This window comes from Mus caroli, unplaced genomic scaffold (assembly GCF_978045245.1).
Source record: "Mus caroli unplaced genomic scaffold, Mus_caroli_1 scaffold_9, whole genome shotgun sequence".
NCBI classification, from domain to species: domain Eukaryota; kingdom Metazoa; phylum Chordata; class Mammalia; order Rodentia; family Muridae; genus Mus; species Mus caroli.
In genome coordinates, this window is record NW_028227264.1 from 14,893,438 (window position 1) to 14,906,996 (window position 13,559).

Below are 13,559 nucleotides of genomic sequence, written 5' to 3' on the forward strand. Positions count from 1 at the left end.
GTTTGGCACCTAAGAAAACTCTGCAGGGCAGGAAGGCTGAGCGAACCCCTTTTTCCTGTAGAGGGCAGGGCAGATCACTAGGTAAGCCGGGTGAGCGAGCTGGGGGTGGGGAGATCTGGCCAGAAGGAGGTGGGGAGTGCTCCTTGCTCCTCTCCTGTAGATGCTTCCGTGCACTGGGTGGCCGGGAGGACTAGCTCCGTGTCCCTGAGTTGGCAGGTACAACCTCGCCTTTGGGAGCCAAAAAGCCACTTCGGGCCGGAGACCTGCTGGGCGGCGCCGGGGCGCGCAGCCGCTGCGCACGTGCAGCGCGGACTCGCGGACGCAGCAGAGGACCCGATCCAGGGTGCTGATGTTCCGGGATCCGTGTGTTTGAGCTTGCCGCCGGGGAGGCTGTCGCTCCGCCCTTCCTGAGATCCTTATATTAACTGTGGCCAAAGCCCGGAGAAACACAGCTCATTGTTGGCAGCTGCCTGGCGGTCTTGCGGAGCGGCTAGGGCAGCGGAGGAAAAGAAAAGGGAACGGCTCGGAATTTGCTCCAGCGGCTGCTGCAAGACCTCGGCGCCAACCTCGCACCGGCGAGCGCCTCACAGCCCATCGGCTGTCCCTCTATGTGCTGCTGAGCCGGTCCTGGACCCGACGAGTCCGCCTTCGGTGTTCCGAGCAGAAATCGCAAAGACGGAAGGTGAGCGCGGCGGGCGAAGCTAGCCAGGGCTGCTGCCAGCCTAGTCCTCCGAGGGCAGGGCTGGCTCCGGGGGACAAGCGTGAGGCGGAGCTGGGGAATAACAACAGGATGTGCAACCACAGGGTGAGGAGGGCTGATTGAATGCCTGAAGTTCGCGGCCCGGCTCCGGGGCACTTCCTTTATTAGGCCACTTCAGGGAACCCAGGGGGGTGTGGGCTCCGGTCCCCCTCCCCCCACACACACACTTTCCCGGATCCTAGGGGAAGGGGCCGGTCGCTCAGAGCCAGGCTGTGCGGGTCCGGCAGGCAGCAGGTCCGCCGAGGTAGCGAGCTCGGGTGCACGGGCTGCCGGTGGGCTCTCTCGGGGGTGGTGGTCTGCAGCTTGAGACGTGCGCGCGGGTACGGGGGGCTACAGAAGTGGGGTGCGCTCTGGTGGGCGACACGTGTGGCGCGGGTCTCAGCGTCTGCTCGTTTCGCTTTCAGGACTGGAAATGGCAGACCATATGATGGCCATGAACCACGGGCGCTTCCCCGACGGCACCAACGGGCTGCACCACCACCCTGCCCACCGCATGGGCATGGGGCAGTTCCCGAGCCCGCATCATCACCAGCAGCAGCAGCCCCAGCACGCCTTCAACGCCCTCATGGGCGAGCACATACACTACGGCGCGGGCAACATGAATGCCACGAGCGGCATCAGGCACGCCATGGGGCCGGGGACTGTGAACGGGGGGCACCCCCCGAGCGCTCTGGCCCCGGCCGCCAGGTTTAACAACTCCCAGTTCATGGGTCCCCCGGTGGCCAGCCAGGGAGGCTCCCTGCCGGCCAGCATGCAGCTGCAGAAGCTCAACAACCAGTATTTCAACCATCACCCCTACCCCCACAACCACTACATGCCGGATTTGCACCCCACTGCAGGCCACCAGATGAACGGGACAAACCAGCACTTCCGAGATTGCAACCCCAAGCACAACGGAGGCAGCAGCACCCCTGGCGGTGCGGGTGGCAGCGGCACCCCCGGCGGCTCCGGCGGCACCTCGGGCGGCGCGGGTGGCAGCAGCGCGGGCGGCAGCGGCGGTGGCAGCACCATGCCCGCCTCGGTGGCTCACGTCCCCGCGGCAATGCTGCCGCCCAATGTCATAGACACTGATTTCATCGACGAGGAAGTGCTTATGTCCTTAGTGATAGAAATGGGTTTGGACCGCATCAAGGAGCTGCCCGAACTCTGGCTGGGCCAAAATGAGTTTGATTTTATGACGGACTTCGTGTGCAAGCAGCAGCCCAGCAGAGTCAGCTGTTGACTCGGTTAACCTCACAGGCGAAAGAAATCACCCTCCCCACCCCACCCCCACCCCCAACTTCTTCGGTGTGAATTAAAAAAAAAAACAAAAAAACAAAAGCATTCCCTTAGACGCTGTATCTCGCTTTTCAGATCCTGAAAGGTTTGAGAACCTGGAAACAAAGTAAACTATAAACTTGTACAAATTGGTTTAAAAAAAAAAGATTGCTGCCACTTTTTCCTATTCTTGTTTCGTTTTTTTGTAGCCTTGACATTCACCTCCCTTATGTAGTTGAAATATCTAGCTAACTTGGTCTTTTTTGTTGTTTGTTTTTACTCCTTTATTTCCTCACTTTCTCCCGTGCTCAACTGTTAGATATTAAGCTTGGCAAACTGCTTAATCTTGTGGATTTTGTAGATGGTTTCAAATGACTGCGCTGCGTTCAGATTTATGAGTGAAAGGAAACATTGCATTTGTTGGCTGCATGATCTTTGAAGGGCAGATATTACTGCACAAACTGCCATCTCGCTTCATTTTTTTTAACTATGCATTCGAGTACAGACTTAAGTTTTCAAATATGCTAAACTGGAAGATTAAACATGTGGGCCAAACCGTTCTGGATCAGGAAAAGTCATACCGTTCACTTTCAAGTTGGCTGTCTCCCCTCCCCCATATGTACAGACAATAATAGGGTGTGGAATGTCGTCAGTGGCAAACATTTCACAGATTTTTATTTTGTTTCTGTCTTCAACATTTTTGACACTGTGCTAATAGTTATATTCGGTACATGAAAAGATACTACTGTGTTGAAAGCTTTTTAGGAAATTTTGACAGTATTTTTGTACAAAACATTTTTTTGAGAAAATACTTGTTAATTTATTCTATTTTAATTTGCCAATGTCAATAAAAAGTTAAGAAATAAACTTGTTTTCTAAAAGTCAGTCATTTGGGGGTGGGGGGTTGTCTTTACACTCCACTTGTTATTGAGAGTAAGCTTTCAAAGGATAAGTTGCAGGACACTAAAACAGGTCACCATGAGCTTAAGGGAAAGCAGGATTTAGGATAATTGACATAATGCTGCTGGTTACCTTTGTAGCATGGCTCTTGGTGTAGTTTAATCAAAGGCTGAGAAGTTGTCACAGTGTTTTTGTGGTTGTTTCTTTGCTGCATTCATTTCCAGTGCTCCTTGGCTAGGAAGGCTAGCAATATTAATTCTTTCTCACTGGGTGGGGGTGGGGGGAGAAAAGTGTTTCTGATTCAACTACTTAAAAGGAGATGGACTAGAATATTATACTGAGTGATTGATGGGGTGGCATTAAATATAAATTACCTGTATTTCAAGTGACGAATTTTATTTCTGAGCAAAGGCACTAAGGATAGACACATCTTCCAGCTCAATCTCAAATAGATTCTGACTGGTTTGCAGTTCTGGGTGGAAGAGGGGGGTGGAAACCTACCTTGAGGCTTCCAATAATATTTAAATTTTGCTCCGAGGTTGACTCAAAGGTCAAATTACAACCTTCATTACATGTTCCCTCCCAAGTGTGCCCCATTTTCCAGGATTCTGAGCTGCCGCTGTCCCATGCATTAGGTGCCAGGGACCTCAGTATAAAATGGTTTTAACAGCCTGGGTGAGCTGAGTCTTTAAGCAGACCAAACCCACATTCAGTGGGTGTCAAGGATAGCCTTACATAATCAAGCAGAAGAGAAAGGAAGTGTCAGAGCATCCCAGGTGAGAGAGGAGTTAGGTTGTTGTTTTCTGTCATGTTTTCATGCTTTCAAGAGCAGCATACCCTCAGCCAAGAACAGAGACTCGAACTGAGCCTACGGAGAGACCAAGGAAATGCAGGCCAAGAAGGTCTTACAGCAAACCTTGCTTCAAAAGAGCGGTCCCTTTTCGTGCTTTGAATCTCATCCTAAAGCCCATGTTCACAGTCAGAACAAGCAGGTAGGGCTGCCCAAGGGCTGCCCTGGAATCTGGCACATAGGCTGGCTGAGAAGGACTCCGAGTGGCTCGACTCTGTTAAGTTCTATTTCCAAGCAGGACAGGTAAAATTAAGATGCATAGTGCACTGGGCTTTTTATAACTCTATAATTGACACCATCCTATTAATAATTGTGTCCTATGAAATCACGCAAAGCTCTTTCACCCCAATTTTCAAACAATCCCATTTCTCCAAGAGTTAAAGCTGAAGTTCTCTTTAGCTACGACACATCGATATTGCATCTGCAATCCGGCAGTAAATCTTCCTAGCCAAGCATTTTTCACAGTAAGTTTTTCTTTCCTTTTTTCTTTTCTTTTCTTCCCCCCTCTCCCAGGCTCAAGTGAAAAAAAAAGTTTGCATACAGCAAATACTGGTTCTTTCTCCCAAGGAGTGTGTGTGTGTGTGTGTTTCATGAAGAGGCAAGCAAAGAATTGTCATACCACCCCGATTCACCATTTATTCTGCCAGGGAATAAGCCATAACACCTGCTCTGTCATTAAATTGCTCCTGCTGCTCCAATGCCGGACACGTATGTAGAGATGCAGAGCTCAAGGAACTATTATTAGAACTTGGACCCATCCCTGTTAGAACAGAGGACTCAGAGAGCTGGCTAAAAGCACAATTTGTCCTCAGTGCAAATACAAACTCCCCTCCCCCACCATCTCTATTTCATTAAAACTCTCTTGATCAACAATTGAGCAGATCCTACGTGATATCTGCAGGTCGCTTTAGGCAGAGAAAAATAAGCCCTTGTTTAAACAACCTGATTAATGAAACCTGTACAGTGACCTAGATCACCCAGCTCCTGGCAGACATTTGCAAAACCTTCTGTGGTCTTGCTTCCTACTAAGTTGCTGAGGGCATATGGGGAAATTTGACCTCTGTACCTTGGCTGTTTGTCAGAAAGTTCTAACGTGGTACAAGAGGGCCTCTGTTCTTTAGGTTCTGCTCACAAACAGACACTGCACGCTTGATTTTCAAGACGAGATCAGTGATAAGCATAGCCCCATTGACACACAACAGAGAAATATGTCTGCGCGAATATAATCGTGCTGCTCTGCCGGGTGCTTGCTAAAATCCCGGTGGCAGCATCTTTGTGGCTGATAAAGACGTTAGAGCCCTGGATAGGTCTTTGAAGAACAGTTACCTAATCACCACTGTTTATGGGGTGCTAGGCTAGAGCACTTGTTCCAGGAGGCTGACATCTATTGTGAAGTTTACGGTCTCTGTGACTTTTACTACTGTAAACGCCTGGGATGGCTATAAATTGATGTCAACATTAAAGGCCAGATCCTTTAGAGCAAAATATTAATCCACTAATCTATTATGGGTGGCTGGCTTTCAAATACAAACTTTGCAGCTCTGGATCATTAGGTGTTTTCGCCCCCTTGTGGAATTTATTCAGAAGGTTAAAGGGAAGCGCCTCTCTGGAGAGGTGTTTTTTTTTTTTTTTTTTTTTTTTTTCCCCATTGCTGAAGACTTTGCTTTTTTTTTTTTTTTTTTTTTTTTTTTTTTTTTTTTTTTTTTTTTTTAACTTGAGCAAATACCCCATGTTTGTTCAACCATTTTTTTTTTAATCAACAGGACTAGAGATTAAGCACTCTTTATAAAAGAGTATCTTACTAACCTGTGGTTAAAGGTGCATAATTTGAGATTGGCTTCCTCTTTGGAAATATACACTGGCTTAGGGATTTTCCTTTTGAAAGAGCAAGGAATGGAGGTTTGGGCCAATGCTTTAGCAGATCAGATGTGGGGATGGCAAACATCTGAATCCCCACAACAGGACTGCTGGTTTGTATATGAGGGTCAAGAAGACTGTACTCAGCTGGGGTGAGGTTGAAGGCATGGTGGGAAATATTCAGGAATGCAGAATGCAATTATGCACGTTGGAATGTGACCTAGCCACTGGCTCTAATCTAGTGAAAAGGACCACGGGAACTCTAATGAGAATAAATGTTGCTGTCTAATTGAGTCAGGAAAATTTACTTCAACATAAACCTGGCAGATAACGTTGTCTCCAAAAGAATAAATGGAGAACTTGGAGAATGTAGGCTAGCAGCCACTGGCCTTTTTTTTTTTTTCTGTTATGTTTTGTTTTTGCTTGCATAGAGGGACTATTTCCTGTAGCTTCAGAGATGGTATTTACCAGCTCAGTATTATACCATTATCTGCAAAATCTAAGTTCCCAGACAGGCTGAGGCAAACCTCAGCAAGAGAACACCAAACAGCACATCAAAGGCCTGAGCCAGTGAAACCCTATTAGCACGTGTTGTGTTTGTCTTCCCCCCTCAAACAGAAGGGACAATGGCAGTGTCTGAATTTTAATTGCAATGGACTGGCTTAAATTACTTGACCTATTTTTTTATGCAGCAAGAACAGAAATGATTTTTTCTTTTTTTAAACTGATAGCCACTTATTGGAAAGGGAAATATTAGAACATTTTCCACAAGCAGTAAGCTGCTGATAAATAATTTAGCTTGCTTTACAGCACATGAGACCCACCTATATTTTTTAGGGAAAAATAACTATTAAGATGCCAGAAAGAAAGAAATTTCTCTTCAAAGGGTGGGAATGCTAAGTATTGCTAAATAAGGAAGGGACTTTAAATAGTTCAGGTGCCTTGGGTTTGAATTTCTATTATGTTTAGCTGTTTATAGGCTTGAAATAAGCTAAGAAAACTAGGGGGCTCTATGAACCTAGAGAAGGAGATCCTATCAGGCCTCCTTCCTTCCACACTTCTATAAATAAACAGTGCCTTTTGAGTGCATTGATCCTAATCAGGTTCCCCCCCCCCCACCACCAAGATAAGCACAAATGTTAAAGGCAACCCAGAAATGTCAGAAGCCTGGGTAATGGTGTGCTTCCAGAGAATTCTGCTTGGCTAGCCCAGGACCTGTGAATGGCCTATGGCAGATCACAGATGAGTGATGGGTCCTACTGCTTCCTTTTGGTACTGTTGGTTTAGGATGACCTGATCTGAGCGATTAGCAAAGCCGCTGTCCATCATGGGGTGAAGGTTGAATACCTTGAGTCACAGGTTTCTTGGCATTTTCCCAGAGTACCCCAGGCATGTTCATCACTAAAAGCCTTCCCTCTCTTCCCTTCACTGTAGAATAATTAATTGGTGACAGGGATTGCAGAACTAAGCCGGGAGGGAGTCTGTGTCTCCGGAGGCAGCAGCCAGGTAATGTTAGCTGGTACCATCACCAGTGATACAGACACAGAAGGCTCAAGGAGCTCTCTCTTGGCCTGGAAAGCTGGGTAGAAAATAAAATGTAGGCTGAGGGGAAACTCAAGCTAGTATAAAATAACAACAATGTTAATAATAAAGAAGCTAACTACAAGATGTTGATGAACGAATGAAGGACAGTCACAGCCAAGTGGGTGGGTCATGGCTACTTGAGCCCCCTCTCGTTGTGTCTGCTATGGACCTGGCGGCTGGCACCTTTAATCCCCAAACCTAAGAGGCAGAAGCAGGAAGATCTCTGAGTTTGGAGCCAGCCTAGTCTACAAGACTTTCTCAAACTTTTCTCAGATGATGGGACATGGATTTTTAAGATGGCAAGAAGCACACTGTTTAGTTTGCCTGGGGCCAAATCTAGCAAGTTCCAAGACAGTCAAGACTACACAGAGAAACCCTGTCTGAAAGCAAAACAAAACAAAATAAAACATTAGTTGTCCACAAAGATTATTTCTATCCATTCATTGGTATTGCTATTTTTTGCAACGTGTAGTTTTGGACTTGGTTTGCAACCCCCCACCACCGCCCCAATGCACACAGGATTAAGCTGTGAAGCCAAACCTTTAGGCTGCCAGGCAAGCACCACCCTACTGTAGTTATTTTGCAAAGCTCTGTGACAAAGGTTGACTGAGATGTCCCTTCCAGGGTTCTCTCTCCATGTGACTGTGCTGCCTCTCCAGTTCCTAAGATAACCATCCTGGGGTTCTGAGATCCCTGTTTTGACAGGGATCGGTTCTTAGAACCCCTCTAAGAGGTAGATCATGAAAGAAAGAAAGAAAAAAGCAGTAACATGAAAAAGAATTCCACACGGGTTATGAAAAATATTTAAATAAATAGGTTAGTAAAACAAAATCAAGGGAAGTCTCCGTTGTGGGTTTTTTTGTTTGTTTGTTTGGTTGGTTAGTTTGTTTTGGGGGTTTTTTGGTTTTTGGTTTTTGGTTTGTTTTTTGTTTTTTGTTTTGTTTTGTTTTTTGTTGTTGTTGTTTTTCAGATTTTACTCGGGCAGTGGGATGTGGGTTTTAAGAGGGCAAAAAGCACCCTGTTTAGGCTCCATAGGACCAAATCAGAGCGAACAATCATAACCGATCTCTTCCTTGACACTGAGTTTCTTGTGGCTGGCTCAGTTGAGTGCCTACTGTGCTTCAGAAATTGGAAGAAGGCGCCTCACGCGTGCACACTTCTCTAATACAGCAGTCCTGCAAAACCCGTATCATCCCAATGTATGTTAAGAATGTGGCATTCAGAAACGAAGCGAAACGGAGGCTGTGGTGGGACTTGGAGACGGTGCTTACACAGCACTCTTGAGATAAGCCAAGACGTCTTAAGATGGCACCGACGGCACAGGAGGAAAAGCTCTATATTTGCCGTTCTCAACCCGAGAGTTTCAACCCTTTCACTGGAATCACCTAAGAAAACCCTTAGAAAACGCAGATATTTACATTACAGTTCAGAATACTAGCAAAATTAAAGTTAGGAAGGAACAACAAAATCATATCAAGGTTGGGAATGACCACAACATGAGGAACTGTATGAAGAGGTCCCATTATTAGAAAGGGTGAGGACCCCTGCTTAAATGGTCCTCAGCTATAAAGCGCACGGCTATAAAACAACTACAGACGTGTCTGCCCATTCGATTACACATTTGACCTTTTAGGAGTCTCAAGATATGGCTGTACACCTTTCCAGACCCAGTCAAACTATTCTGCAAGATACATGTGACTCTGAAAGAACACGGACTGTCTAGTCTAAACCTTGTTTCACAGTTTTAACCTTGCTAGAACTTCAAGTCTGATCAAAGCAAAGTACAATAGGTTGTAATTTTGTTTCCCTTTTTACTGAATTCCATGTTGCTGAATGCGGCCTCCTTTCCCAAATTAAGCTAATGCCTTGGGTTTGCCAATTCTAGAACCGGATGAATAAAAATGTTTGTGGTTAAGTTCTCCCAGGTTGAGAAAAAAAAATGACCACTTTGTAACTTGCCCCAGTGGCTGATAACAACTATACCTGAGTATTGATTATAATTCTCAGAATGATATTGTGTAAGAAAATGAATCTCTCAAGACACAAGAAATGGCCACACCATTAATCCCAGCACTTGGTAGCAGAGGCAGGCAGATCTCTATAAATTTGAGGCCAGCCTGGTTTTCAGAGGTAGCCCCAGGACAGCCAGGACTACACAGACTCCTTGTCTTGGAAAAGAAAACTACTGGAGATGTAGCATCCGTCAGTTTACACTTACATGATCTTCTTGGACATACCCACACTGTCTGCTATTAGGGTGGGCCCACTGGCTCACTTGCTCTCGTCTGCCACAGACATGAAGGGTTCTTCTATTAATAGTTGTAGTGAAATGAATAGTAGACCAGGATTTAAAAGCATGGGCCTTACTCTGCAACTAAATAGCTGTGTAATTTAATCACTGCTGGCTTAAGTTTCTTCATCAGTGAAATGAAGATGTTTAATTAATATAAGTTGTATCCAAATTCTCATGGAAGAAGCATTGGCCTATTCCTATCGTTTTTCTTCCTGTGGAAAGATGGACTCCGAGGTGCTGCTTCAAATCCTGTTACAGCATTTCTTACTTTTCTGTTTCCAAGGTAAATGGGAGCCTGGCGATGTGCCACAGACTTGATTCAGCTGGGCTGATGCTCTGAGCGTTGAAGTCATCTGTGTAAACATTCCCTACATTGTTATAATAACATTATACTGTTGTTGTCGTCTGCTGAGATTTACTGGCCTTCAAACAAATATCCAAACCTTACCAGCCATGAAGGATTTCTTGTGCACAACGCTTTTAATGTTTTAAGTGACTACGAGACAGCCATTGCCGGTACAGTAGTTCCAATTATGTGTGCTACAATTTTTAACCAACTCTTTATTTCAAGTTCTGCCTCACGTACTCCCTTACATATTAATAATTTGGTTACTCGGGACTTAGAAATAAAAGGCATTCAATCAATATTGGGGCTCTGACTTCTTCAAACAACTCCACCTGATCCACGATTATCATCACCATCACCTTTATTGTTATTTAATTTCTCAGAAAGAAAATTCTATAATTGATGCTAACTTAGAAGAAGCAAAGCAAAACTGTGAGTTTTAAGCAGGAAAGAGCTAATAGTCTAAATCTGTTTGTCTAGTTTCTCTTATCCAACTTCCCACCAGCATAGGCCTCCATATAGCCTCAGTTACTTGGATAGATGACAGACTGATATGTTAAAACTAGTTACACAAGAGGAACTGTGTATCATGTGTGTAACTATCCAGGAAATGACTCTTGATTTTACATGCTAAAGTGATGCTTCTAGTACATGGAAGCATTTCACTAACTGGCCACCAGGTGGCGCTAAGGTCCTATCAATTTTATTAGCACTTCCTTCTGAGCAGCTACCAAGTCTAGATTGACACTTGCTTCAAGAATTTATCTCCACCCCATTTGCTTTTAGTGAACCATAACAGATTCGGTATGACCTACCATAAACTTCAAAACAGAACCAAGTCAAAGATGCCTGCACACACCCTTCCCCACCATCACTTCACCAAAATTAGAATTCACGAAAGGTGGCCTTTTCCTAGGGGTCTTCTTCCGTTTTGAAGTATTCTCTTCCTGACTTCCTTTCACTCAAGTGCCAGTGGCTCAATTTGATGGCCTGCTAGGAATATTTATATCTTAAGAAAGACTGACTGAACAGAAAGAAAGTTTGAATGGTAGGACTTAGTGTATTACTCCAAAAATAAGTATTGGAAGGCGTTTTGTGCCTCCCTCTACCTTTGTCTGATCCTAAAATCACACCTGTTTCTTCTCTCATCCTGCAAGCCAGCCAGCTCCAAGGTCAGTTTTGCTCCTTTGCTAGGTCTTAGATATGGATATTGATTCCTGTTTCACCGCCAGCCAATTCCTCCATTACTCAAGGTCAGTGATCTTCATCTGTTGTCCCTCTGCCTAAATCGAGTGCTCCAACCCAAGACTCAAGAGGCCTTGGTCAGACTTTGTCCCACAAGGGAACAGATCCTGGACACTACCGTCTTTCCCCCCATGGAGCTTAAAGCTCTTCAACCTTACTCCAGTTTGCCCCTTGGTCCTTGGTGTGTGTGTGTGTGTGTGTTGACAAATCATTTGACATTCATCTCATCAGATGATGGCATGGTATGGCTTCCACAGACTTGGGGTTTCACCCTCTTGAGCTTTCTACCACGGGACTTGCCAGGCTCACTCAGAAGAGACCGCACAGTTCCCTCCAGCTTCTCTCAGGACACACGCCTTTAGAGCCCTGAGCATACTGAATCCCACTACCTTGAGGCTGTCCGGCTGTGAGGAAGTCGGGTTACATGGAAAGGCCACGTGGAGTTGCTCCTGCCGCCAACACCCAGGGAGGTTCCCAGTCGGTGACCTGTGTGAGCCTCCGTACCTGAATGAAGATGACGGCCGGCACTTCCCGTCTCAGCTACTGAATTAGCCTCCAACGCTGCGCCTTCCCAGCTCAGACACTGTGTGGCAGAGAGAAGTGCGCATCTTTACTTCCTTCCCATTTATAATGCACAGAATTGGCGAGCATGGCAAAACCACAGTTTGAAGAATCGGTTGGTAAATACCAGGAACAACGCTCTCCATAGTTTCTCTTAAAATAAATTTTCTAATTAGAATGTGTTTTAGGTTACTGTCCTTAATTCAAAATACAAGCTCTATGAGAACAGGCCTCTTTGGTTTTGTTCATTGCACATCAGCCTAGAGAAAGCTAGCACATGGTAGATGCTTGGTAAATATTTACTGTTAAATTCACTTATTAGAAAGAATCAATGATTCCCCCCCCCCCCCCCCGTGCTCCATTTTTATTCTCTCTATGGCATCCCTGCTGTCTTTGTTCAGAAATTCCTTATTTCTCCCTAAATGTGGTCTGAACAGATACTGACCACATACGTCAGAAGGTGAGAAGGTAAGAAAAAAATGTGGTCCTTTAGCTCAGGCCAATGAAATGAATCTGATTAGCCATGCTTATACCACAGTAGAGAGAGTGAGCAGGCTGCACCACAAACCAGGGCCTCGTAGGACTTAAGAATGGAAGGTAGTCCATGACGACCAAGAAAGTTGTAGGAGAGAGAAATGATCTAAAGAAACTGTAGTTGAGCTGGGACCACAGACTCTTACTGAAGAGCAGAGGAACCGGCTGTCTGATGTCAACAGACCATGGCACTATTACCAGATCAAAGCAAAACTAAGGGTTCATACTCTAAACATTGGGAGAGAAGGCAGACAGAGGAGATGCATCTGTATTTCACGAAGCTCCATCTATTCCAATCCCCATTAGAACCACAGACCTTGTGAGGCACCCAGAGAACTTTCTTTACTAATATGAGTGGCCTTGGAACTCTGTTTGAGAATGCTGCTTTGATTAGACACTCTTCGCTCTGCCCAATAGGCATGGCCCACCCTCAACCCCGTAGTTGAAGAACCCTTCATCAAAGACTTACTCTGAGAAGGCTTCTCCCATAATTTCCTCCTTCACAACACTACTCGAATTAAAAATACCTTTATCACCCATACGTTACACAGAACTTCGACTTTGTAATTCACCCTCATGATAGAAATTTTTAGCTGTAATTTATGATTATCTGATTCTGTTTATACTCACTCTTTTATCTATTCTTAGTCAATGAAAGGGCTGCCATTAATTGGTTAATTCCTAACTCATTGTTGGCAGGAACACCAATGATTTTAATCACCTCTCTATAAGGGCTCTCCTCAGTGTTGACCCAAACTTCAGCTAGTGATGGGTACAGTTAGCCGACCTTCCATGACGTGAGCCAGAGAAGAGCTTCTGTAAGCGCAACCATCCCTTCCTGTATCAGGTGACACATCCACTTCTGAATCAAGCTCTGGGGCAGGGTTATCTTAACCTACCTACAACAGAACAGTCAAGAGTAGACAATCTCTTTCTGAAAGTTTGGCTTGAAAGCATAGATTCCTTTATTTTAAAACCCAAAACTGAATAAGAGCTATTTTTAAAACAGTTTTTATATTTTCAAAGTGTCTTCATATAAGAAAGATTTATAGTTAATAGAATTATATTATAAATCATTTAATGTACATTTATTTGAAAAAATTAAAGTGTCTTTCTATAAAACGACATTTGTTAATATAAATAAATATCCTCTTTAAAAGAAGAATATGGTCATTATGTCTTCATTTTAAAACCCTTCAAAAAGTCCCTTGTTAAGATGATTAATAAATAATTTCTCTGAACTAAGGAAATCATGTATGCATTGGCAGGTGATTAATCTCAGTGCAACGTGAACAGAATCTAGTATTTATATCCTGTATTTATGAGTAAATTACCAGTAGCTATATGTTCTATTTCCTTGGTAAAGCACATT

General features: G+C 44.8%; 1 protein-coding gene across 1 annotated transcript; it reads left to right on the forward strand.

Annotated features, from left to right (window-relative positions):
* The first annotated feature begins 373 nt into the window (after positions 1-373).
* Positions 374-2,194, forward strand: Cited2 (Cbp/p300 interacting transactivator with ED-rich tail 2). Its single transcript, XM_021174222.3, has 2 exons — positions 374-682; positions 1,165-2,194. The coding sequence occupies exon 2, from the start codon at positions 1,173-1,175 to the stop codon at positions 1,980-1,982; it is 810 nt and encodes a 269-aa protein (XP_021029881.1). The 5' UTR covers positions 374-682; positions 1,165-1,172; the 3' UTR covers positions 1,983-2,194.
* The last annotated feature ends 11,365 nt before the right edge of the window (positions 2,195-13,559 follow it).